The sequence below is a fragment of the Diceros bicornis genome, chromosome 7 (genome assembly GCF_020826845.1).
Source record: "Diceros bicornis minor isolate mBicDic1 chromosome 7, mDicBic1.mat.cur, whole genome shotgun sequence".
In the NCBI taxonomy this organism is placed as follows: Eukaryota; Metazoa; Chordata; class Mammalia; order Perissodactyla; family Rhinocerotidae; genus Diceros; species Diceros bicornis.
In genome coordinates, this window is record NC_080746.1 from 31,713,578 (window position 1) to 31,741,433 (window position 27,856).

General features: G+C 33.7%; 1 protein-coding gene across 1 annotated transcript in view; it reads right to left on the reverse strand.

Moving 5' to 3' along the window:
* DYNC2H1 (dynein cytoplasmic 2 heavy chain 1) overlaps positions 1–27,856 on the reverse strand; it is a 292,655-nt gene that overhangs the window by 17,954 nt on the left and 246,845 nt on the right. The window contains exons 85-87 of the mRNA XM_058545326.1: positions 24,633–24,722; positions 5,461–5,570; positions 4,380–4,461 (exon numbers count right to left, since the gene is read on the reverse strand). Of these exons, the coding sequence (XP_058401309.1) occupies positions 4,380–4,461; positions 5,461–5,570; positions 24,633–24,722 (282 nt within the window). The remainder of the gene's footprint in view (positions 1–4,379; positions 4,462–5,460; positions 5,571–24,632; positions 24,723–27,856) is intronic.

Here is a 27,856-nt window from a genome sequence, read left to right on the forward strand (position 1 = left end):
ATTTAAATTTTCTGTAGGGAATTACCTTCTCTGTGTAGAGCTACTGTCCAATATGGTAGCCACCAGCCACATGTGGCTACTGAGCACTTGAAATGTTGCTAGTGTGGATTGAGATGTGTTGTCAACATGGAAGATATGCTGGATTTCAAGGACTTTTTTAAAGGAAAAGGAATTAAAATATAACATTTATAATTTAAAAATATTTATTACATGTTTAAACAATATTTTGAATATATTAGGTTAAATAAAATATAATATTAAAATTAATTTCATCTGTTTCTTTTACTTTTTTTAATGTAACTACTGGAAAATACAAAATTACATGTGTGGCTTGATAAAGGCTGAGGAAAGGAAAGCATGCTAGGAAAAGTTATATTCCAGACAGAAATATGAAGAAGTTTCTTAGCAGTTTTTGAAAGCTGGAGAAGGACTAGATCAGTTGATGGAATTAAGTGGATAATCCCAGCACATTGATGTTTTTCATACAGTATCAAAGTCAAAAAGTTTCACAGAAGAGAGACTTCCAAAAGAAGAAATGGTAGCCAGTTCTTACCCTCCTGCTATATTTGGGGAGCATAAGAAGATAGCATTAAATTGGCAAAAGCTATTAAACAGTACAGTCAACTAAGAATTAAAAATCCTTTAAACTGGTAGAAATATAATAAGATATTCAAAGCTGTTAATACTATGAGGATATCAAACAGATTTAAAACCTCTGGTTGCTGCAGTCACTTAAATTAAGAAAAAACATTTTTGTTGAACTGGTTTTATATCATATTAATTTGCATATAATGAATCATTTTAGAGATCTACATTTAGAGAAAACTATATTACCAGCCACTTATAGTTCTCCCATGTTTCTAAAACAATCTCTACTTGATAATGACTATATAAGCATATTCACATTAAGTGCTCAGTTTTTAAAAAGGAAAACTATCAGAAACCTATGTCTTAATCTGAATGGTTTAGGGGTTTTTTTTTGTTGGTTTGTTTGTTTTTTTTGGTAGATACTCCACTGCTGGGCTGATGAGCTACAACTGGCAGCTCACACACGTTCGGGGAGGATGTGTCTAAAGCTCCCTAACTCACAATTCTCATGAGCACATTCTCCTTATGAAACCTCAAATGTCTAAATGTCTAATTTCTTCACTCTTTTCACTTCTATTTCCTGATAGGCTCTATGAGGAAGGGAACTGAAATATGAATAGTATAATAACCGCTTGCTATATGGGCAGACTCTAGCCTGGCATGAAGCAGCTGAAGTCACCTGGCAAGCGTAAGTGGCTGTATGACTCTACTAGGTCGTAGATAAGCCTGATTTGCCCAAGGGAGAAGACCTGCGGTTTTGCCTTCTGTGCGTGGTGGCATCAGCAGTGAAGGAGGGAGCCGAGAGCTCTCCAGTTTGCCAGGGCAATCTTCTCGCAGCCTTGGGCAAGATCAAACATGCAAACTGAACAGGAGCTTGATTTATGATTTTCCAGTACCAAGTTTCACAACTGCTGTTCAACAAATAATAAATCAATAATGGTAGTGAGGAAATTTTAGAGGTCCACGTTCAGGATCTAAAAATCAATATACATACATGTTCTCTTATGTAGGTCTGCAGGGTTTGAGACACTGATTGGTTTGGGGAACTGCAGCGTTGCTTGAACATTTCACTGGTTTAATTCAGTCTAGGGTGGTAGAAATTGAAAAATTCAAAACTAATTAAATTCTAGAGTGAGTGGAATTCAAATATAATTCAAATCCAAAGTTCTCCTATTGAAATAATCCTTTTGTTGAAAAATATGATTAAAAGGAACTAAATAGATTATTTAACCTACTGATTTTGCCAAGTGTGAACAGTGAGGGTCTTACAAAGACTTCTTATCTGATAAATATTTCTGGAAACTGCAGGTAAGAAATTCAGGAAACGTGCTTTTATAGTTCACATGAATGAGGAGCCAAAGAGAGGAAAAATTCTGTTGAATTTTAAATCTCTTGTGTAGGCCTGGGTTTTTTACTTAAAGCTGTAAGTATATGACATAATTATATTAAACTAATAATGTTGTTAAATATATTTACCTGTAAACATTTTAGTTTTTAACAAAATATCTTTTATGAATGCCAAATGAAAAATGAAAGAATTCTTCTCTACTGGATAAAAGCAGAGAACTTTATACTACAATATACTTTTGTTTCTAATTAAAAAATAAATATTTTCTAATAAAATCTAATCCAAATTGAGTTAATAAAAATAATAAAAAATACACACATAGGTTTTCAGAGATGCTCGTAATAAACGTGTCAAGGAAGTTATTAAACCTATTGATAAACGAGACAACAAAAGCTCAGATTACTCCATTAACTGCTTTAAAAAGTCACATGCGGGGCCAGCCCAGTGGCGTAGCAGTTAAGTTCACGTACTCTGCTTTGGCAGCCCAGGGTCTGCAGGTTCGGATCCTGGGAGCGGACCTACGCACGGCTTATCAAGCCATGCTGTGGCGGTGTCCCATATAAACTAGAGGAAGATGGGCACTGATGTTAGCCCAGCACCAATCTTCCTCAGCAAAAAAGAGGAGGATTGGCAACAGATATTAGCTCAGGACTAATCTTCCTCAAAATAAATAAATAAATAAATAAAAGTCGCATGGCCTTTTTTTGGAGAACTAAGATTAAAATCTTGTTTTACTAACCGTCAGCTCTTTTTCTCCATCTACAAAACATAACATATAAGATTGGGATTTTCTCATTGTAGATAATTTTATTCCCATTTTGTAAGAACAGGCAACATAGTTTTAAAATATTAACAAAACTTGACACAGAATAAAACTTGTTTCCCTTGCTTTTTATACCACTATGTCTGAATAATGATACTACACATTACGTGTGTGGTTCACAGCTGCCAGGGATCACACAACCAAGTGAAGTGCATGGTTCCTGGATTATACGTCATGTGTCCCCTCCCTCTCCTTAACAGCCGGACAACAGTGTATGACCACCAGTAATAGCTAAGGTAGTTCTTCACATGGGCTGGGGGCTAAAGTTAGAATAAAATGCCAAGGAATGAAAGAGAACCTTTCTAATACTTCAGCTTCAAGGGAGAATTTTGTAGCAGTCTATAGAGCCCAAAGAGAAAAGTCTAGATTATTGTTAATAATCAAATTTATGACACACTACATCACTACATCTGATGCTAATAACATCTACTATAATGCCTCTCCTATTGTAGGCCCTCAACTCAACAATTCAACAAAGGTTTCATTGAGCGCTTATTATGTACCAGCTATTATTTGAGGTATCTGAGATACAACAAAACTGGAAAAAAAAGACTACTCTCATGGGACTTAAATTCCAGTGGAGTAGGACAGACAACAAACAATAAACACAACAAATAAATTATATAGTATGTTAGAAAGTAGTAGTGATATAAAAAAAAAATTGTTGAATGGCAACTAGAACTATATAAACAGGACTTCTGAAAAGCTAGTTAGCTAAGGTTAACTAAGTTAAAGACCTATAGCCTTACATTTAATTTATTTAAAAAATTGAATTATTTAAAAAACTGAATTGTGATACACTGGACTAGATTCTGGGGATCTGAAGATGGATAAGACAGTCTCTGTCTTCAATGACATTATAGTCTCATAAGACAGAACAATATGGATGTATAGAGATCATCATACTACAACATGCAATGTGTTATATTAGCAGTGGAAAAAATGTTACGAGGGCAATTCTACGTGTGGAAATGAGAAAGAAGAATGGTAGAGAATGCTACTGATGTGGAAGAAGTTTGGAGTTTTTGGGAGAAGGATTTCCATTACAGCCTTTTAATTAGTTTTCTCATTATCATTTCAATGATTATCTATTATCATCTACTATTGTAAAAGTAAGGGATTTTTAACAGGAAAGCTAGCTAGGAAAATGTATACTGCAAAAGATGGTTTGATTTTTTTTTTACCATAGATGGCTTGATTTTAACAGTGAACTAATGTACTTACAAATTGTAAACTCCTTGAGGACAAGATTTGGTCTATTTTTTATACACTACATTTTATATATATGTTATTGTACAGTAAATATTTATTGAATTGAATTTTAGAATAGCTAACTTAACAGAACTTCAAGATTTGTATCACTTTTTACCAAAAGTTACATTTTCAAATATGTTATATCCTTAAGATTCTTTTTTGCATTAGAAGAGGTTGTATCTTGTACAAGTTGCTTCATACCAAATCTTAACTTTTGATTGTTAACATAGGTAATACAATCTACCTCTGCTGATCTTACACTCTTAAGATAGGTGACTTTGAGACTGGAGTTTCAGACTCTTTTCACTACAGTTGGTAATTATGTAATTTTTAGACTCAGAAAAACATCTAAAATTAGTCTAATACCTTAATTTGCAGCTTTGCTTCTTGCAGTCGACCTTTCCATGAGGCTACAAATTTAAGGCTATCCACAGAACAGCACAGTGCCCTGTAAAAGCAAAGCATCAGATCTCAGAAAGAAATAATTCTCAGGAATTAGAATATGAAATGTAATAGAAGATAGATATATTTTCATTTATTTAAAATTTAAATATTTACAATATGCAAGTAATCAGATCTCTTAAGTTATGCACAAATACCCTAGACTTCACACTGTTTTTAAAGATAACTGGTTATGTCAGTCTCCTCTTCAAGGTTGTGTAAGTTCCTTGAGGATAGGGCCTTTCTTTTTTATTTTTATGCCCTCCATTTTGACCATCACCTTCAAATGCAGGCACATGATGGGTGTTCAATCAATGTTTATTAGCCAAATAATAATATTTATAACATGATTGTGAGGCAGGCACTACATACTGAAGTCTCCACAAAACACTAAACAACAATTTTGTCTCGTATATTTTTGGTAGTGTCTCTTTTATTACATTCTAACTTGTTAAAAATTATAGACTATATATGATATGATAATCCAAATTTATTATAAAAAAGAGCTTGGTCTTATGAACCATCAAATACTGTTCCCCACCAAGAAGCCCAGTCAACACTGTTCAACAGAATTTTCTGTGAGATAAAAATGCTTTCATGCAGTCCAAAATGGTAGCCACTAGTCACATGTGGCTATTGAGCACTTCATATGTAGCCACTGTGACTGAGAAATTACATTTTAAATTTTATTTAACTTTAACTCATTTAAATTTAAATAGTTCCATTTAACTTCTGCCTACTATATTGGACACAACAGATCTAGATAAATAAATGACCAAAATTTTAAACGTTAAATTTCACCTTTTTCAATTCTAATTAAAAAAACACATAATTAAAAGCAATGCTTTTAACTGACATTAAAAGTCAAGTGTTAGGAAATAATACGACTATCTGGATTCAACAATAAATTTATTTCTTGACAACAAAGGGAATGTGATCAGAAGTAAATAAAGCAAAGTATAACTACCCTCCTAGACAAACAAATAAAGTATTTCATTTTATTCACCTTGCAGTTTCCTGGCGAAGAGCATTGAGAAACGTGTCTGGGTGAAAGAGTTCTGACAGGTCAAGTGTATCGGAGAGAAGCGCTTGTTTCTCAGCTCTCTCTACCCAGTTCTACAGGGAGAAAAAAATATATATGCACACATTTAAAAACCTTGCAACCCTGAAAGATAAAGAAATCTATTAAAGAATATTATGCAGAAGGCATTTTCAATGAGAAAGTTATGCAGTTTCCAAATGCCTTTAAGTGGTGTCTAGAAAAAAGAAAAGATTTCCACTATACATTGCAGGATCTGTTATAGTTTTTTTTGACATAATATCCACTCATCACAAAAAAGCTTCCTTGCACAAACTCTGGTTGGGAAAAATCTACTCAAAATGAAAAGTCTAAAATATGAATATAAATCTAATATATAAGATTTTAGTTTGGGCTGGCACTTCTCCAGTGATGACCCCAACTCTCAAGGTGCACTTAGGAGACACTACAGAGCATCTGGGTCTAACTCCAGAGTCCCTAGGGTCCCCAAGTCTTGGCAGTGAAAACTGAACTAGGGTTCCAGATCCAGATTTGACATGAACATGCCTCTTTACTGAATCAAGGACCACAGGAGAGGGTAATGTCCAGGAAGAAATAATTTTTTGTTAAAAGGTGTTTTTAAATAGTCTTTTCTACTTATCTGCCATTTTGTAAATCAACTTATACCCCATTTGGAGAAATATACATCATCATAAGATATGTTTGATGAGTATAATAAAATATTGCCATTTGGAACAAATAAAAAAAACAACATAGTCTTGTGCAACACTTACCATAAGCTCTCCATGTATTAACCAATTTTATGCTTATTATGAATGTGAAAGTTAGTATTAATATCCCCATTTTACAATGACAAAATGGAGACATGGTGAACTTGAGGGTACAGCCCAAGGTCACATAGTAGGTGCTGGAGCCAGGCAATAAACCTAGGAAGCCTTAAGTGATTTATTTCGCTGTAATATTTCCTGCAGGTGCTAACATGCCTTAAGAGACAGATAGCTCACTGATGATTTCTCAATAAGTTTACTATTTCAGTTGGTGCACAGAGATGGTATCACAGTAACGTCAGCTATTAAAAACTTGGAGAATTCTCATTTACTCAGTGATTCATTTTGCATGATTTATAAACAGTCTAGGAAAAAAATGTGTTTATTTAATTTATTACTGTGTAGAAAGGCTGTGTCTCATGTACTGTAACATCCTGTTAGCCACCCAAGCATTTACATCTGTCAGCCACGTCTAGAATACAAGAAATTAAAATTTCCAAAGCTAGTGTGTTTGCATTAATATCTTAATGCATTTGAATAGTACTCCTACCTGTAGCAAAAATGTTTCTATGTCCTTCCTACCAATTGATAATATATTGATTTCAAAAGTAGAAAAGACTTTAAAAAGAGATCTCTTTAACAAAGTATAATTATTTTCTTGGATATTATCCTTTATAATAATAACACTTCATAAAGTATTTCAATTAAATAATTTAAAATCATGCATAGCAAATGTTGTTTACTCGCTATCAAATACTTTTATTATATTATCCGTCTTCTATTTTCATTACCTAAACATAGTCAACAAATATGCTTGCATGACCCTTTTTTATTGTAGAGAAGTATTATTCCTGTTATTTTAAAACAACTGTTTTTTTAACTCTATATTTACTATATAAACATTTCAAATTATACTATTTCATTAATTCCTTAAAATTAATTTTGAATTCAAAAACTCCAAAAGAGTTGTTGCCAGGAATGGATATGCAGGATGTGCATATGTTCAAATTAATTAAAAATTAGTATGTAGCTGATAATCTGATTTTTACTTCATTAATGTTTGAATTAATATAATTAGTCAAGGAGGAAAAGCTTCTTTAGTAAAAATGCTTTTATTAGTCCATAGGAAAAAAATAACTTGTTAGTCTATTAAGCTTAAAGATAGACAAAAGCAAAGGTATATTTGATAAAGTTTAAATAACAAAGATTCTTTTAATGTTTATAATGTCTTTGAACAGCAAGCTTTATAGAGAAGAATCAAACAAGCACTTTTTTTATTTTTAAAAACTACATTTAAGGGTGGTTCCTCAAAAATCTTAGTTTAGAATTACCATATGATCCAGAAATTTCACTCCTGGTTATACACCCCAAAAAAGTGAGAGCAGAGATGTAAACAGATATTTGTACATCCTTGTTAATAGCAGCATTATTCACAATAGCCAAAAGGTGGAAATAAGCCAAACGTCCATCAAGGGATGAACGGATAAACAAAACATGATATACACATATGATAGAATTTTATTCAGCCCTAAAAATTAATGAAATTCTGACACATGCCACAATGTCGATGAACCTTGAAGACATTATGCTAAGTGAAATAAGCCAGATGCAAAAGGAAAAATATTGTATGATTCCACTTTTATGAGGTACCTAGATTAATCAAATTCATAGAGACAAAAAGTAGAAAGATGGTTCCCAGGACCAAGGGGAAAGGGTGAATGAGGGGTTATTGTTTAATGGGTACAGGGTTTCAGTTTAGGAAGATGAAAAATTTCTGGGGATTGATGGTGGGGATGGTTGCACAACAATGTGAAAATACTTAATTCCACTGAACTGTGAGCTTAACAAAAGGTTAAAATGATAAATTTTATGTTATGTATATTTTATCACAATAACAAAAGACTACTTCTGTCAAAAAAAACAACAAAAATAAAAAAATAAATAAAAACTACATTTAAACCTGCACATATTGGATGTTTATAGCAGCTTTATTCATAATTGCCAAAGCAACCAAGATATCCTTCAGTAGGTGAATGGATAATTAACTGTGGAACATCCAGAAAAAAGACATGGAAAAACCTTAAATGCATATTACTAAGTGAAAGAAGCCAATCTGAAATGGCTACATACTGTATGATTCCAACAATACAACTGGAAAAGGCAAAACTAAGGAGACAATAAAAAGATCAGTGGTTGCCAGGGGTCGGGGAGGAGAGAGATGAACAGGCAGAACACAGAGGATTCCTAGGGCAGTGAAAATACTCTGTGTGTTATTGTAATGATGGATATATGTCACTATACATTTGTCCAAACCCATAGAATGTAAAACATCACGAGTGAACCCTAAGGTAAACTACGGACATTGGGTGATTACGATCTGTCAACGCAGAATCATCCTTAGTAAAAAATGTACTATTCTGGTGAGTGATGTTGATAATGGGGGAGGCTATGCATGTGTTGCAACAGGGGATATATGGGAAATCTCTGTATCTTCCTCTAAATTATGACGTAAATTTAAAACTGCTCTTAAAAAAAAGTCTTTAAAAAAACCTACATTTATACTAATTTATACAAATGGAAATAAAGACTTAAATAGCATAATCTTTAATAAGCAGTAATATGTATATATGGATTGGGCTTTCAACAAAGGTGTAGGGATATTAGCTGGCAAATATTTTTCAGAAAATGTTTCTTCTTCACTCCACTCCTTGTTATGGGCCATGCTCTTTTTAAAGGATTAGGTTTGAGAGTGAACATAAGACCTATGCCTCTCCTATGATTGTAAGACTATATAGCAATAATTCTTCAAATGCTATATAATAAATGTAACTATGGAGATAAGTAAATAAATAGCTAATAGAATTGAACAACTTAATGGGTTGGGCAATTTCTTGAATACTATACACACACCACACACACACACAGAATCATAGGCAGTAAAACTTCTAAAGTGGAATGAACCATAGAGATCATCTAGTATAGTTCTCTTACTATAACATAATAAAATGATTTTTCCCAGGTGATATGGGACAGTTTTAAAATATTGCAATATTTTATTTAAAAAATGCTAGTGATGAAGCAGAATGTATGAATTCAAATGGCATTCATTTACTCACTCAGGGGAGATGAAACATGCATAAATAACTGTGATAAAAGGTGTTAAGTGGAAAACTGTATAAAAACGAATAATGTTTCATGAGACAACTACTCGTATATGGACCAATAAATATAGACTTATGAAGGAAAAGGTTGTTCCTTCAAGAATTTTATATCTAGCTAACCTCCCATTCATTTGTGAATGCAACTGAGTATCATTTTATATAGGCTAGAGTTCAGAAAATAAATACACCACACCTCTGTATCTTTTTTCTTTTAAACATTACTCAAAAATGTTCTCCAATTGTTTTATATATAGTCAAAACTAAGATTTTTAATGACGTAGAAGTCAGAAGCTAAAGCTATTGGTTATAAGCAATGAAATCAGTTAAATATAGAATTAAATCTAAATGATTATTGTAACAAAATTAAATGCATATAAGAAGCAACCTTTTGAAAAACCCAAAGGGCCTAAAAGCATAAAAACAAATAATTTAATCAAATGATTGGAGTAAATCCGATTGTATCAGTTATATCCCACAGAGAAAAAACATTTCCTTTCAAGTGTTCACACACATTTACAACGAAGAAGCTGAACCTCAATCCCTGGTCATAATGAAGCAAAAAAGTAAAAATTTAATATATTATAAAGATGGCATCACAGATCACTGGGGAATGGAAAAAATATTCAATAAATGGTGCTGGGGGAAAATAGTTAACTGTTTGGAATAAAAAAGTTCAATCTTTAATTCACATTCCAGCCTAAAATTATGTTACTTAGCATTCAAAACAGAACGTTATTCCATGGATTAACGGGAGAAGAAAAGAAAATCACTTTAAAAACTAGAAATAAAAGATTATGTATCTGATTATACAACAGTAGACTTTTTTTAAAGAGAAAAAAGGAAATAGGTTAGATTATAAAAAATTTTGTATATGCAAAAATATCATAAATAAAAGTAAAAGGCATTAAAGCTAAATTTGGAAAAACATTTTCTACAAATATTAAAATGGGTTAATAATGTTAACACAATGGTAGATTGTTTACATGCTTATTGAAACATGAAAGGATCATCCTTAATAGTTATGTAAATTTAAAACCTAAGATATGTTTTTAGCTCATCAGAATAGCAGAGTGAGAAATGATAATTCTCAAATGTTGCTAAGTGTGTAACACGGACAAAATTTTGGTAGGAGTAGATACTGGTACAATATTTCTATAAAGCAATTTGATGAAACATGTCAAAGCTTTAAAAACATTCAAGTGACTTTACTCAGTTATTCCTTTTATTGAAATGTAAATTAAAGAAATAATCAAGAGACTATTACATATGGCTTGCTCATTTAAAATTATTTATAATATTAAGAAATGAGAAGCATAATCATAATAGAAATTAGCTAATAATAGAAATAAGCCAACTAAATTACAGTAAATCAATACAATAAAAAATCACTTAGCAATAAAAATTGGTATTTGAAGAATATTAATGACATTGGAAAATGTTCAAGACCTAATGTATTTATCAGAATGTAAAAATGTATACATAGTATGAACCTAATTATGTAAAAACATTATTTGAATACATAGAAAAAATACTGAAGAAATATATCATAATATTTCAGCTGGGTCTGGCCTATAGTCTATTAATGACTGCTTTCATTCACATGATTTAACAATTATTTAGTATAAAACGAAATGCATTAATAAACTGATGCCATTTTATTTTGTTTTAATGCACTGTGTTCCCTGGAAAAAGCGTTTAAGGCAAATAAGTAATTCAGGCATCATTTTTCTCAATGTTTCATTTTTTTATTCCTTCATCTTTTCTTCAAAATTATTTAGTATAAACTTAGAGGCTTAAGGATCTGAGAATAAATTCATCCAGAATTAAAATCTAATTTGTTCAGAATAAAAATAAGTACCTCCAGTCATTGTTTTAATTGCAGTAAACAAAACATTAAAAGTTATTAGCGTGTTAATAATCCTGGGTATAACAAATTTCTCAATTCATTGGATGAATAGATGGTAAAAAACTGCAGCTCACCAACAAGGTAAATTACCAGGAATTGTATTGGAATTAAAACCTCAGAATTAATAATTAGAAACAAGTACGCTATTTCTTCCTAGAGTTTGTCGTACTAACTTCAAGAAACGGTGGGTATACTACTAAACATTTGCCATTCCTTGAGTCTAAATTTTTCCTAAACTCAAACCTGGGTTTATGTCATCATTAATTATTAAAATCTTGTGCATTAGGTTTACTAGTTATATTACACAAGCATGGGAGAGAAAATAAATTAAGTAATCTCTTCCAAATTAGTCTTTTGAGTCTCAATTTCAAGTCATCTTTGAGTAGACTTTTGAGATAGAGATGTAAAATTGGAGTTCAAGAGAAGAAGATTGAGTTGGATCAGTTTCCTGCAGCTCTAATCATTCTCACTATGCATATGATCTTTAAATAATTTCTTGCCTCACATACTCCATTAATAAGGGTACCTTGCCTGCCAAAATTGTAGTTAAGATTTTACCCATTAATGTTCTGCTAACCGTTTACATTGACTTTAATTCTTCACAGTATCTACTAATTTTAATGTTCTGTGGTTTGATTTTTATTCAGCTAATTTAATTTCTATTTTTTTTGATATCTTCTTTGATCCATGAGTTATTTAAAAATAAGTATTTAATTTCCAAATATTTGAAGTTTTTCTACAAATCTTTTTGTTATTCATTCCTAACTTAATTCTATTGTGGTCAGAGAGCATACTTTGTGTGGTTTAAACCCTTTTACATTATTCAAGACTACTTCGATCTGTCTATGGATCTATTTTGGTAAAATTCCGTGTGTACTTGAAAAGAATGTATTCTGCAGTTGTTAGATGTAACATTCTACAAATATCAATTAGTTAATAATGTTGCTCAAGTCTTCTATATCTTTACTGATTTTCTATCTACTTATTCTGAGAAGTGTTTTGAAATCTCCAACTTTAAATGTGGATTTATTTATTTCTCCTCAAAGTTCTAACAGTTTTTGTTTCATGTATTTTGAAACTCTGTTAATAGATGTGTACAAGTTTAGTTTTATGTTCTTTTAATGACTTGATCACTTTATCATTATAAAATAACCTTCATTATTCCTTGTTACATTCTTTGCTTTGAAACTTGTTTTGCCTGATATTAATATAGCTACACAAGCTTTCTTTTGACTAGTTTTATCATGGTATGTCTTTCTGAATCATTTTGCTTCTAACCTACTTGTGTCTTTATACTTAAAGTGCAATGCCCTGATGCCTGATACCCATCACAGCTGGATTTCATTTTATTCAATCTGACAATTTTTGCCTTTTAGTGGTAACTTTCAAACTATATATCAATTTGTAAAAATACTATTTAAAGATTTATTTTAATATCATTTAGTGAAAAAAATAAGCTTATAAATTGCTGTATCTTATAGAGGAAAATTTTAGGCTTTAGGCTGAGCACAACAGAACTCAATGAGTAAAACTATGGCTTTTATAATAATAATAATATTTATCATATTAGTAATACAAAATTACATATCATTATCACATGTATCTCACTCACACTAGAAGCCAATGTCCTTACAATATAGCATACAGGCCTTCATTATCTGTCCTTGCCCCAATTCCAACCTCCCTTTCCCAACCAAATCATTGGAATCTTTGACTTCTCTGACCACCTTTCCCTTGTTTACTTTCCTTCAGTTAAACTGGCCTCCCTTTCTCAAACACTCTCCTGCCTCAGGGTATTTGCTGTTCCCTCTGGCTGAAACTCTCTTCTAGCAGGTATATATTTGCAGGGCAATTCCCTCACCTTCTTCAGGTTTCTGTTCAAATACCACCATATCAAAGATGTCTTCCCTAATACTACCACTTAAACGCAACTAATTTTTTACATAATTTACCTTATATCTAGAGCTTTATATGCTATTAGTAGGAATTAAGCATGAAAAAAAGAACCTCTGGTCAAGTCAGTCAACAGTTGTATTTTTTTTTTCCATGGAATTGGCTAAAATTTTCTTAAAGCAAGGACTTCATTATGTTGTTTTCTGAGGGTTTTTCAAAGTAAATAGTTTAAGAAACCTAAATTTTCATTTCCCCATTTTCATGCTTCTAGGCAATTTATCTCAACCAAGCAACTCTGGAAGAAAGAGGTAAGTGCTGGCTTTTGAGAGGGGCTTCAACATTATACCCTTATAAAGAAATGCTGATGTTCCTGGTCATTCTCATCTCCATCAGATCTAGAGATATGCTGAAAGCTGCCTAGACCATAAGAAACGTCTTTGCCCTACCCTCTCCCATTGTGGATACAGTTTCCTTGCAGGATAGATAAGATCTCTTCATCATTTTCATTTCCCTTCGTAAGGCACAGAAATCATATTTGGAAATGAGACCTTGTTTTTACGGTAATTTAACCTTTATTCTTTCTAAACTTCCTATGAGATGCTAACCATCTTGTAGAATGTCAATGCCAGGATTAGCCGCAGATCTGGAGCCACAGGGAAAAGATGATATTTTCCTGTAAGACATCTTTTTAGAAACAGTATTAATAGGAAATTTCTCCAACATACTAATTTATGAACAGAACTTGAAACTGCTTATTGGTATTGTGGAAAAACATAAATATAACATGAACATACCCATATTCATTCCAGTGGAAAGCACTCTAGATAATATAGTAGGTTCCCCTTTTTGCTTACTATTTCTTTAAACTTAATATTCTAATTTTTCTACACAAAGCTAATGTTTTCTTCCTGTTTTAACCCATGGCATAGTGAGCATAGAATCTGCCTCCATGGGGGTGGAAAAGAACATTTCTGAAAGATTTTCAAACTCTATAAGTGATTTGTTATTTGTTAGGCATTCTTTATAACTGCCTCTGGTATCTTAAAAGACTCAGGTTTATTCTCTCAATATTTATCAGACGATTACAAATAAAAAAAAAATTCCTACCACTTTGGGTCCCACCTTACTGGTTATTATCTGGATTGTCAAAAATATCTGGGAAAATATTTGTCAAAAACGTCAAAAAACGGCCTGTCCAGTGGCGTAGTGGTTAAGTTCACACGCTCAGCTTCAGCAACTTGGGGTTTGCAGGTTCGAATCCTGGGTGCGGACTGACGCACTGCTCATCAAGCCACGGCGGCAGCGACCCATATACAAAATAGAGGAAGATGGGCACAGATGTTAGCTCAGGGCCAATCTTCCTCACCAAAAAAAAAAAAAAAAACACCACCACCACAGATCTTGAATTAACAAAAAAGAGAAGGAACCAAAAACCCTTTCCCAAATTAATGAGATACCCAAAAGAAACAAAACATTAGTAGTAAATCTAGGTGCTTATGAAACTGAAAGCATGTTACACGTTTCTCATTGCTTAAAAAAACTTAGCTACAATAAACGTTTTAAGAAGAACAAAGTGTGGCCAGGTGGTTGGGTAATGAATACAGATTCAGGGACAAACTAACTTCTAATATGGATTTGGTAAGAGAATGACAGATACTAGAAGGCTTACTTCTTCTAATTCTATAAATTAAAGTCAACTGGTCTAATTTTTAAAATCTGAATCACTATCTAATCAGGTTCTGTTAATCATCCCTCATATTGTATAGGTGACTAAAAAAAAAAAAAGCTCAACCTGTACAAAGGATCTGAGGGAAACTTTAGCCCCAAGCTCTCTTGCATGAAAGGATTTTTATTAGCTTGTGTAACTTTATTAACTTAACAGATGTGGTCTTATCTGTTTAGAAACAGAATATACTCTATCTTTCATTCATTCATTCATTCACTTATTTTTTTGGAGAGGAAGATTGGCTCTGAGCTAACATCTGTTGCCAATCTTCCTCTTTTTGCTTGAGGAAGACTGTCACTGAGCTAACATCTGTGCCCATCTTCCTCTATTTTGTATATGAGATGCCACCACAGCATGGCTTAATGAGCAATGTGTAGGTCTGCACCCAGGATCCAAACCTGCGAACCCCAGACAGCTGAAGTGGAGAGAGCTAATTTAACCCCTAGGCCACAGGGCCGGCCCCTAAATAAGATTACTTTTAAGAACAAAATTTAATTGTAGGTTATTTAGTTCTATTTAACCATGAGTCCTTCAAGGGGAAGTCCTAGTTGGGAATACTACCTATCTTGTGAGGATGAAATAACAATAATACCTATAAAATAACCTGTAATATATAATATATTATCTATAACCTCTAATATATAACAACCTCTAATGTCACTTACAAAAATATCCAATATATGTCATCTTCCATCCAGAAATAAAAATTAAAAAATGAAGAAAAGCAAAAAAAAAAAAAAATTTTACATACATCAAATATTTATTTTCTCACAAAATTTCAAACCAATAGATATTAAAAAGAATACTTATTTTGTTGAAGTTTTGAATCCATGGGGGTTAAAAAATGCTTGACAAAATCATTGATACAGATTACCAATCATTTGCAGGACATGAAGTACAACAAGTTTTGAGATTTGTTTAAGCTGTGAATCTTATGTTCAAGGTTCTTCCTAGAAACCAAATTACTGAAATATATTTTCCTAAACTATTTTTACTATATACAAACAAGTTAATATTATTTGTAGTATCATTAAACAGTCTACTTCAATATTATATGCAATAGACAATTAGATAAGCTTATATATCCCAAAGGGCTTTTAAAGTGTAATAACATGTAAATTAACAAGAAAACCAATCACTGCTTTCCTTGTTCGTGAAGTGTTTTCCAGTTGCAAACAGCTAACAACGAAGTGAACCCGACAGAAGATATATTGCAGAATGGAAAGTCAGCATGCAATTATCATTGACAATGGAACAAATGTGGTGAAGGCTATGACTGATTTAGGAATCAAAAGTACAAAATGTTTTGTTCACAACCTTCCATTGTGTTTTCAGAAATAATGACAGTATTTGATAGGACAGACTTATTGACTATAGCAGAAAAACTGTCAACCACTTTTATCGTTCTTCTTTAGCCAAAGATAAACCTACATGACTTAAAAGACATTTTGCAATTGTCTTGTTATATAACTATGTTCAAACAAGATGTAAAAGAAGCCTTTAAATGGTAAACATGGCTGCAAGAACCAATGAAAGCCTTGAAACACTATTTTGAAAATAAAGGCACCAACGTAGCAGATATTAACAATCACTGGTTACTTGCAGGGAAAGTAGTTTGTTTGCTGGAACCTGCCGATTCTTCAAGAAACCAAACGTCCTAAGAGTTTAAGTATTCTCTGCATGTTTTCTGCTGTAAAGATCCTCTTATTATGCTACTCTAGGAAGCTGCTGAAATTGGCATGCATGTGATGAAAGCTGACATGCAGATAAAAATTCAGGGAAGATTTTGTTACCCTGAAAGCCAATTATGTCGCTATATAGTCACATTTCTAGAACCAAGATTTATCTTCTGCAAGCAGTACAAATAACATGGTTTATAGAATTGCTTCTATAAAACTGCAGATCATCATAGACTATGACTACTGTTTAGTATTCCAAACGTGCAAGACAGTTGACCATAGGCAGAATTTATCAGCTGACAGTGTTGAGAAACTACTGTCCTTGTACAAAATTTGACTCTAAAAATTTGGTAATACTACTGTGATAGTAATAGCTATATTTTACTGAGTAAAATTGGAAATATATACCCTAAGTTCATTCTATGATGGTGATAATGTAGTTGAAAGTTTGGCTGTATATTAATCTTAAATCTCAGAATTTTGCCAAGATGCATTTTTCTGTGCAATTCTAATATGAACATATTTATTTGTTTATTATCGCTCTCTTTCACTAAATGTAGAGATTCCTGTTGGTAAGAACTTCATGTTTTCTTCACTACTGTATATTTTCAGCACTTAGAACAGCGGCTGGCACACAATAAAAGCTCAATAGATATTCACTGAATGAACAAATAAATTAATGAATATATATGAATAAAAAACATCCATAAGGCAACTCTTTTAGCTGAATGTAGTATATAAAAATAGGGGTGCTGGAGGTTTTAAACCACATACAGACTACTTTTTCAATTTTGTTTATATAAATCTATGAACAATTTTATTGAGTACCTACTATGTGTAAAACACTGTACTAAAGACTATAAGAGTTACTAAATAGGAAACTGAAGGAAAGAAAGAGTTAGGAAAATAAAGTTTCCTTTTTCATGCAAAGTACTGCAGAACCTTCCAAAATACAGTAAGACACCTCAGAAAATGAATGAAAAATAAACAATGCAATTTCACTAAGATTACCTACTTTTTTTGCTGAGGAAGATTCACTCTGAGCTAGCATCTGTTGCCAATCTTTCTCTCTCTCTCTTTTTTTTTTTGCTTGAGGAAGATTAGCCCTGACCTAACATCTGTGCCAATCTTCCTCTACTTTGTATGTGGGTTGCCACCACAGCATGGCTGACAAGTGGTGTAGGTCTGTGCCTGGCATCTGAACCTGCGAACCTGGGCCGACAAAGCAGAGCACACCAAATTTAACCACTAGGCCACAGGGCCGGCCCCAGTAAGATTACCTTTAAAGTACAGGATCTTTTTTTTTTTTTTGGTGAGCAAGACCAGCCCTGAGCTAACATCTGATGCCAACCCTCCTCTTTTTTTGCTGAGGAAGACTGGCCCTTAGCTAACATCCATTCCCATCTTCCTCTACTTTATATGGGACGCCGCCACAGCATGGCTCGACAAGCAGTGCATCGGTGCGCGCCCGGGATCCAAACCGGTGAACCCCGGGCCGCTGCAGCAGAGCATGCACACTTAACCACTTGCGCCACTGGGCTGGCCCCTGAAGTATAGGATCTTAAGAGAAAATAAAACAAGTCTTCAAATGTTAGATTGTGGAGTAGAGTATAAAGCTAAACTATAATGTTTATTGGGTAGACTTAGATAGAAGCTAAAATCTCAGAAACATATCATGGATACTACAGAATACATCTCAGGAGGCTAAATCACAATGATTGGGAAACATGAAAGAGATTTAGATCAGTTTGTTTAAGAATAACCCTAAGATTGACTGACTCATTCATTTATTCAACAGATATTCATTGAAAAACCTACTTGTGTGAGCCATTGTTCTACATGCTTGAATAGAGCAGTCACCAGACAAAAGTCTCAGCCCTTAGGAAGCTTCCATTTTGGTGGACGAATACACAGAAAATAAATAAATAAAACAAATAAGTAAGTAAGTAAAATACATAGAATACTAGGTGGAGATATAGGCTATGGAGAAAAATAAAGAAGGGAAAGAAGATAAAAAGCATCAAGGAAGCGACAGGGCTGCAATTTGAAATAGGATGGTCATGGAGGCCCTCTGGGGAGAAGGTGCTGTTGGAGTAAAGACCTGAAGGAGAAAAAGAAACTTACTTGCAGATATCTGGGGGAGAGCACTCCAGGCAGAGGAAACAGCAAGAATATAGTTCTTGAGAGGGAGTGCGCCAGGTTGCTTACTGAATAGCAAGGAGACCAGTATGGCTGGAACAGAGTAAATGAGCGAGCAAAAAGTAGGAGAGGAAATCAGAGAGGTAGTGGGCCTCATCTCAGCTTGCAGGTTGTTGTAAGGATTTTGTTACTCTGGATGGGATCAGAAGTCATGGGGATATTTACAAGAGACGAATAATATAATCTGACTTATGCTTTCACCAGAACATTTAGATTGCTGGGTTGAGAACCAACTAGAAAGGGGACAAGGGTGGAAGCAAGACTAGCTAGGTGGCAGCTGCATTAATAATAACTTCAATCAAGGTTCTAGCAGTGAAAGTGGTGAGAGGCGTCTCTGAATATATTTTGAACACAGAAGCAAGGTAATCTTTCCGGTAGAATGCAGAGTATGAGAGGAGAGGAGCTAACAAGGATTCCAAACTGGGCCTCTGCCACAAGAAGGATGGAGTTGTCGTTTACTTTTATAGGAATGATTACGGGTAGCACAAGTTGTTTGGTAAAGGTCAGAAGTTCAGTTTTGAATATGTTAAGTTTGAGATGTTTATTAAACATCCAAGTAAAATACTGAGTATGCACTCGAGTTAGGAGAGAGGACTGGGCTGGAGCTTAAACCGAGAATAATCAAAGTTTAGATGGGATTCAAAGTCATGAGATCACTACGGGCAGAGTATAGATAGAAAAGGTCAGAGGACTATGCTCTAGGGAATCCAACATTAGAGATGAGGGAGAAGAAAAGCCAGCAAAGTAGACAGACAAGAAGAAAACAGAAGTTTGTGGTGATCTGGAGACCAACTTACAAAAAGATTTCAAGGGGAAGGAAGTGACCATCTTTCTAAAACGTTGCTAATAGGTTACGGTATGATCAAAAACTCTGGCATGTTATTATAGAAGGGGCACTTTGGTGTGAGTTCTCTCATTTACCGTACAAGTTTTGTAAACTATTTAACTATTCTTGAATTTGGGGTTTTATTTTTCCTATCTTTAAAAATGGAAATAATAATATCCACCTCATATGTTATATTCCTAGATTCCATGTAAAGCACATATATGCCTGGCATCCAATATGTGCTCAGTTCTTATAAATGTTCATTTTCTCTTTCTATCCTTCATTGGATCATTTTAAAAGTTTGAATATACATTTGAAGTGGTGCACAGAAAGAAAAGAAAGCGATCTGAAGTTCAAATTTAGGTAACTAGTACATTTTACTGCTAGGGACGTGAGAAGAGCTATTTAGATGAACCCAAGAAGGGTAAACTGAGACACGTTTCTAGATCTGGAAATGCCATTCTGACTCCTTAAAGATAGTCAGGGTTAAAGAGGAAGAAGTAGGAGCTACAGGCTCACTGATTTTTTTCTGGTGAAGAATCAGTCTTCCTGAAGTGGGCAACAGAATTAAATGCAATGTAAAAAGTTAAAGAAGCAATCTATGTGGCTAAGGTAACAATATGCATTTTAACAGACAAATTATGTGCCTGAATGTTAATCTGAACAAAAGATAGGAAGCAGCATCTAAAAAGAATCTCGGGAAAACACAAGACTGAGGGATGTGTACGGGCTGATACCAACACTAGGCAAAAATCTGCTTCCTAGCGTTGCGAGGTGGGAGGGGCTGGAAGGAGCAACATAACATTAGCAACTGCCGGTGGAAGGGGTATTTTGGCAGTCTAACACACAGTGCCCAACATAGGCCTAATTCAGGCTTAATTCAGACTTAATTCAGATTTAGGGCCATTGCAGGAGGACAAATCTGGGGACAGTGGGGACAGGAGATAGCACTAAGCATAAGCGCCACAAGCTAGAATCACTCTTAACTCCTATAGTACTGCACTTCTTTTATTGTTTTGATCATTGTGGCTTATTTAGTTGTCTTTCTTTCCTGATAACTCTGAGGATAGTTTATATGTCATGCTGAATGACATTTATTAATAATAACAAGAACAATAACTAACTCTATTTATTGCTCAGATCTCCCCAGACTTCAAGTCTCCTAACAGTTGATATAAACAACAAAACTTCATCATAAGAAGGAAAAATGGCAGGATTTGGTAGTATATGTGTATTCTAGCCACTGGCTTGAGTTAGGTAAAAAAAACTGGGTAGAGTTCAAGAAGTCATTATAAATTTTAAAACAAAAGACAAGGAACCTAAGCAGAAGGTCAGTCCTGAAAAATGAGCAGTTTAGCATATCCAAGCATAACTGGGTGCTGGAGATGAGGGTCTATATATCCTAGCTTATACAGAACCAACTCATGAGCTAGGCTGGAACAAAAACTGCAGGTGTAGAGTCAAGGGATCCAACTGTGAGAAGTGGAGAATATGAAGACAAAAGGGACAAAAGCAAATGCCAGCACCATAAGAACTGGGTAGACACATGCTGGAATTTAAAATGATCAACACAGAAGAATCAGAATATACTGGGGGGGAGACGTGCCGCAGCGGCTATTCTGCAGGCCAAAGGGAAAACAAAGAGTGGATGTCAGAAACCAAAGAAACTCTCAGAAGATGTTATTTTTGAAGAAAAGCAGAAAAATTTGAAGCCAGGAAAATAATTCTAGAGTCCCAAGAGGAAATAACCTCTCTAGTCCATTTATTTGTTCATTCATTTATTCAGCAGACAGTATGCTAGGTATTGGAAATATAGTGGAATTAAAAAGAAAAAAAAAGTCCTTCTTCTAAAATATCTTATAGAGTGGAGACCAGAGAATGAGTGCCAGGCTGCCTGCAAGACTCTCTTTGGCAGAGATTCTTTGGGTACCTAGGGGTTCTCTGGCTCTCTCTAAATTACCAACACTCAGAGGAGAGTCTTAAACCTTATGCCACCCAGTAGATTAAGACTCTCTCCATGTTGCAAAATGATCTCTCTAAATCATAATCTGATTTGTCTCCTTAATATCTTGCAATAGTTCTCTTTTGCCTTTAGGATCAAATATAATTCCTTCACATAGTCTCATGACTTGGCCCTTGCTGCCCCTCCAGCCTAATCTCTGAACACCACTCCCTCTTGCACTCTCTGCTTTGCTTTTAGTTACTTGAAAGCACAAGGCTAATTCTGGCCTTCCTCTTATCTGGCACATTCTTCCCTCTCCTCCTCACTTGGTCTGTTCTTACTAGGTTCTCAGCTTAAGCATCACTTTCTTGTTCCCCTGTAGGTTAGATACTCCTGCTATTTGCTCCCATAGTTCTGTACTACCTCTATCGCTCTTACTGCTGTTGTTTATTCTTTGTCCATCTTTTCTGATAAATTGTAAGGATAGCTCCTTGGGACACAATGTATGTCTATTTGGTTTACCATTCCACATTCAGCAACTTCAGCACGGTTTTTGGCACCAAGATAGAGTTTTTAATTGCTAAGTGAATGAATGTAAGAAATGAAATTCTGTGAGGCAGAAAGTACAGCAATTTACTAACCTTTCTATCTCCAGTACTTCACGCAGAGCCTAGCATAAAGTAGCTGCTTACAATGTTTTTGACTGAATGAATAAATAAATGAATGCCACCCTTGACCCAAGTCAGTGTCACCTTATTTGTATAAAACCCGTGTAATGAACAGGCACTGTATATGATACTCTCAGTTAGCTTGTTCTGTTTCCCTATATGTTAGGCCCTAAAATGAAAGGCTGTGGGATCTTAAACTATGGCTGAAACTGGGCTCAAGCTGCCATGTACCTATTTCGATTCAATCTGATCATTACACTTTCATATGAAACCAAAAGCTGCCATTTTCACAGATCTTTGCAACTAGTACTTCTAATTCTCCCTGCCCACCCATGTTCTTATCCCTTTCTTCCCCACTTAGGTAGCTATATTGTTCCTCTACCTTCACAAGCTTCTCTGGATATGTATCTGTGAAATAGAGAAGGCATATAAGAAAACAAAGGACCTAGCAGACCCTTGAATAGATTGAAAGGGAATCCCAAACACTAAAGGTTACCTTAGGGAGGTGGTTATTTTTGTACAAATTAAGGCAGAAAAACAAAACAATAAAAAAAAAAAAAATTTTCCTAAGTGGTGATAGAAATGATGAATATTGCATATATGTTGGTTGGAAAGACAGAAGACAAGCTGTGGTCCGGCCTGAAGGCTATCTTGAGGGTTAGGAGGGTATTTTATTATTACAATTAAGGCTAAATGTCTATAAAGCTTTTAAGAAAATTACAGAGTGGAAAAGTTTTCAGTTTTGATGACCAGTATTCAATATACTCAGTATGAATAATCATGCCAGAAAAATTATAATAATTCATGTAAAATTATTTTAAATATTAATTTCAGTATCAACAACATATTTATCATTATATGCACATAGCGTAATTAAGTGTGCTTACACATATAGTGTAATATAGGCTACCATTTGCAGCAAATTAAAAAAGTTTTTGCCCTTTATAAAAATAATCTAAAGCAAACACTACTGACAAATATATGAAGTGATAAATTATCACAGCCATACAATAATTTATAACATACCAAGAACTTCAGAGCATTTCTATATTTTTCTAAGATCACTGATGGACTAATTTGTCCTTCCTCTCTGCCCTCTCCATCCTTTTTCCCTTCCTCCTTCTTTCCTTTCACTCTTTTGGCATTTATTGATAAATTACATCGAGGTATATACACAGTAGATAGAAAGATGAGAAAATCAGAATCCCTGACTGGTTCTTCTCTACTTGCTAATTTTATCCTCATTTTCAAATCCAGTAATTTCTTCTCCAATAATCCTACAACCCAGAGATTGGTTATACTAGAAGCCAAATAAACATTCAGACGAGTCCTGGTCCCTTCAAAGGAATCCATTTGTAGGCCGGCAGGATAGAGTAAAAAGAGAGGAAAAGATGAAAAGACAGAACAACAAGCGAAGACCCCCCTGCAGGAAGTGTCTAAAGACATGACAGCAGATGGAATCAAGTATACTGGTCTAGGGATGTGCCTTAAACAGCAGAAGGTTAACTTCTTTTATATTAGAACAAAGATGATGAGGGTGGGTTCAGACAAATTTGTGGGTGGAAGAGAAGGGTAGGAATTTTCAAGTGGTCATATCTCACAGCTTGCATTTTCTCTGTAAAGTAAAAATAAGGTGTTCTGCTAAGGGAAAGGGGAGGCAGTGATAGAATGGAATCTTCAGGAAAGAAGTGAAGGTTTGAGACAATCATTGTGGAATACAGGAGCAGTGCTCAGGGTCCATCCAATACTGGACATTTTATACCTGAAGTGTCAACAGCAGAGCTCAGGAGCTTGTGTATAGACAGAGTCTGATCCAAGTTCAACAGTTTTCAGGAAGGATGAAGCATGAGAGAAAGCAAGTTAGGATAAGAGAAGATGCTGAAAAGAGAAAAGTTACACACCATGGATTCCAGGCTGAATTGGACAGGATCGGGAAAGAAAGTGACAGACTGGGAGAACACTGAGCAGGAAGTCTGGAGAGTCTAAGCAAGCAAGAAATTGCGAGTGAAATGTGGTTGTGGTCCAAGAGTGGAAGCAGCTCCCAATAGGAAGGATACGCCCTAAAGCAAATTAGTCACAGTTATAAATCAATTTCAGTTACTATCCATATGACCTATCTATAATAAAATTGTAGATATTTCTCTAAACTCTCAAAAATTATGAAAAGCCACACAAAGCAGAAAGATAATCTTTTTTTTTAAAGAGTGCTACATAAAATCATAGACAGAAGGAGAAATGAATAAATGGTGCTTTATGTACAAAATCATAATATTCTCACTAGTTGCTAGCAAAAAAGGTTATCTCAATATGCATGTCTATAGTACAAAAGTCATACAGTCACACAATATAATTACTATATGATTTAGTCTTACCTGTATTGCAAGGGCACGAGCTACAAGACCTCTAAGGTATTGTAAGGGATCTTCTGGGCCTTCCCACTTGCTCTGCCATGTGAGAGGACACTGCAATTTAAAAAGGGTCCAATTAAGTTTACATATTCACTATTACATATAAAAGATTTTAACATTAGTGTGATGGTGAAAATGTTTTGGCATAATTCACATTATATGTATCATGAATTCATTCCATTAAGTCTGTTTTTCTTTGATTTTATCTCATTAAAATTAAATGATAAACAGAGACAATGAATTAATCTGTTTCTGTAAGAGATTTTTTTTAAAGTAAAAATTCTTGAAAGAATAAACAAATGAACATAAACTGCTATACAGAAAGTTGCAACCCACGTTTTCTTGAAACAGTATTTAGTGCATAATGAAATCAAATTAAGTTTGATAAATTCATTTTATAAGTGGTAAAGATAAAAAAACACACAGTCCTGGTCCCTAAAGAATTTCTTTAAACTATAAATAGAGCAGTATAATGGAAATTTTATCCCCAAATCACATTGATATATATGATAAAAAGACAATAAAAAGAGAATAATTATTCTAAATTAAAATTAAATAAATAAAACAATTCTAAAAAAGTTATCTTTTTAATATCTGACCTTCTATTAACTGGCATTCTCCATTAATGAATACTTCTTTCCTTCACAATATTCTTTAAGTTCATGTTCATTATAATAGTATAACTTTTCTATGAGGGTTTTCTGGATTTTCCAAATATGTAAATATCTTTCAAACTTCTTAAAAGCTTATTTTTCTGAAGTGTAGTAATAAAGAGGGAACAACTTCATACCCCAAAACACTATCTGATTGCATAGCTGAGAAACCACTCTAGGCTAAACAACGTATGGAAAATGGAAATTATAAGATAACAGAATTTACAGTGGAAAAGGACCTTAGAAAACATCTAGATCCATTACTTTAGATGAGTAAAGTAAGCCTTCCTAGGGAGACGGTAGATAAGTGCCAGAACTGTGCTTTGAACTGAAACAGGTGTGGTGATTTTAAAACATGACCCCAACCAAATCCTTTGACACTTTTCCCAAGTCATAGACACTCCATGTCACAGGCATTTGAAATCTGTGCTCCTCTCCTTAAATAAGGGTTCTGTGAATACAGCAGAAGTGATGCTGTGTCAGTTTCCAGGTCCAGGCCTTAAGAAACTGGTTGATTGTATTTCCTGTCTTTCGAGACTCTTGATCTTGGAACCTATCCACTGTACTGTGAAGCCCACTTGTTGGAGAGGCCCATGTGGAGAGGAACTGAGGCTCCTAGCTCTTAGATAGCACTGACTTGCCAGCCATGTGAATGAGCTATCTGGAAGACACAAGCTTTCTCTACAAAGGTCTAACCAAATTTCAGATTTGTAAACTAAAATAAATGATTTTTAAAAAATGATGATGTTTTAACCCAGGAAGCAGGCTGTTTCATTCTCAAAACTATACTGGTTTGAATGATAAATTAGAAGGTCATTCTAGGTATTAAAAAAAAAAATTTCAACTTCACACAACAATTTGAAGCTAAGTGGTCAATTTAGGGATTGAATCCTGACTTTATTAGCACCAAAATTTAACTAAATTATCCCAGAATTGCCAAAAAACTAAAGCAAGGAAATAAGCAAACTGGATAATAGGTTAAACATAGAGCTGTTGTAATGAGTAGTATCATATACTGAAATAATAAAAGGTACCTTAAGAAAAGAATCTGATGACAGAAAATGGCTATTGGTGAAAAATGATAAATTCTATTCAAAATGCGTACACTTCTTAAAACAGATATTTCTTTAGTATTTGTCTTTACTGCCGTGAAATTTATTTCAAGATAATGTTCAATAACAAATTTCTATGTTTTTCCATTCTTTGAGATTTTAAGAATTTATGGATTATTTCTGCATTGTTTGTGATACATTCATTTAGACCAATATCATGTTGACATACTTAAATGTATGTATTTATGTATATATTATGCAGGTATGATGAGGTTAAAATAATATGTATCAATATTTTATCAGAGATTTTAACTGAACTCACATCAAGAGCAGAGTTAAATGGGCTCTGAGGGTTTGCATTAACATCAATCTATAAACATTATAAAACTAATAATGTTGAGTTTTGATTTCCATAATTTGCAATACTAAACATGTTAAATGAACCATAACAATAAACATCAACAAATTTATGAATTTTTGTTTAGAATTTTTAATTTAAACTAGAAATGACTACTAATGCAAAATGGCATAATAATGTTTCAACAGTAATTGTTCACATCATCATGGAATAAGTGGTTAATTAATACAAATTAGAATATCATGAAACAATTACTGGGCCAGTCTCAACAGTAATTTCTGGGCATTAATGCAACTAATCAATCAGTTGCTTCAGATGAAACAAAAGAACTTGGGTTCAGCCCATTAGTTTGTTATACCTTTGATATCAAATTAACCAGCTATTAATTGAACCACAAACACAAACTAGATAACAATCATTAGTTTAGCCATAGACTTTGTGTGTTTATGTGCATGTGTGTTTAAAAATCTTATATATATTCTTCCAAACTACATTAAATTTTGGTAAATAATTCCTAAATTAAAAATAATACGTTCATTTAGGCTCTAAATAGTATTAAACTTGTGTAGGGTGAACTCAAAATATAAGCAAAAATTACTGACAATATTTTCACCCTCAAAGTTTCTTTGTTCCCCCTTACAATCTATCAGACTTACCTCAAAAGCCTAATTTCCAGGTAATTGCTGATCTGCTACTAATATATATCAGTTTGTATTTGTCAATTATACTTCAAAAAGCTGGGAAAAAACATTAGTTTGAACTTTCTAGAATTATATATCAAATAAATAAAAAATTACTTTTTACCTTCTTTTGTTACGTATAATTATTTTGAGATGTGTCCCATGATGTACTTGCTTATAAAGAATCATGAGAGCTGATTCTTAAAAATTTTATGATTTATGCAAGCCAGCTGTTAAACAGCCATTCGATAGGAATTTACAAATAAATAAATTTTATTTAAAACAAAGTAAATAAATACCCAAAACTCATCACTTCCTAATTATTTTATGACTTATTATCTATGTTTTTAAGACTATTTATATCTATTGTATCTGTATGGTGGGAATACTATTAATAGTGTGCTAATGGACATCTCTTCCCAACTTCATTCAGTGACCTTGCACT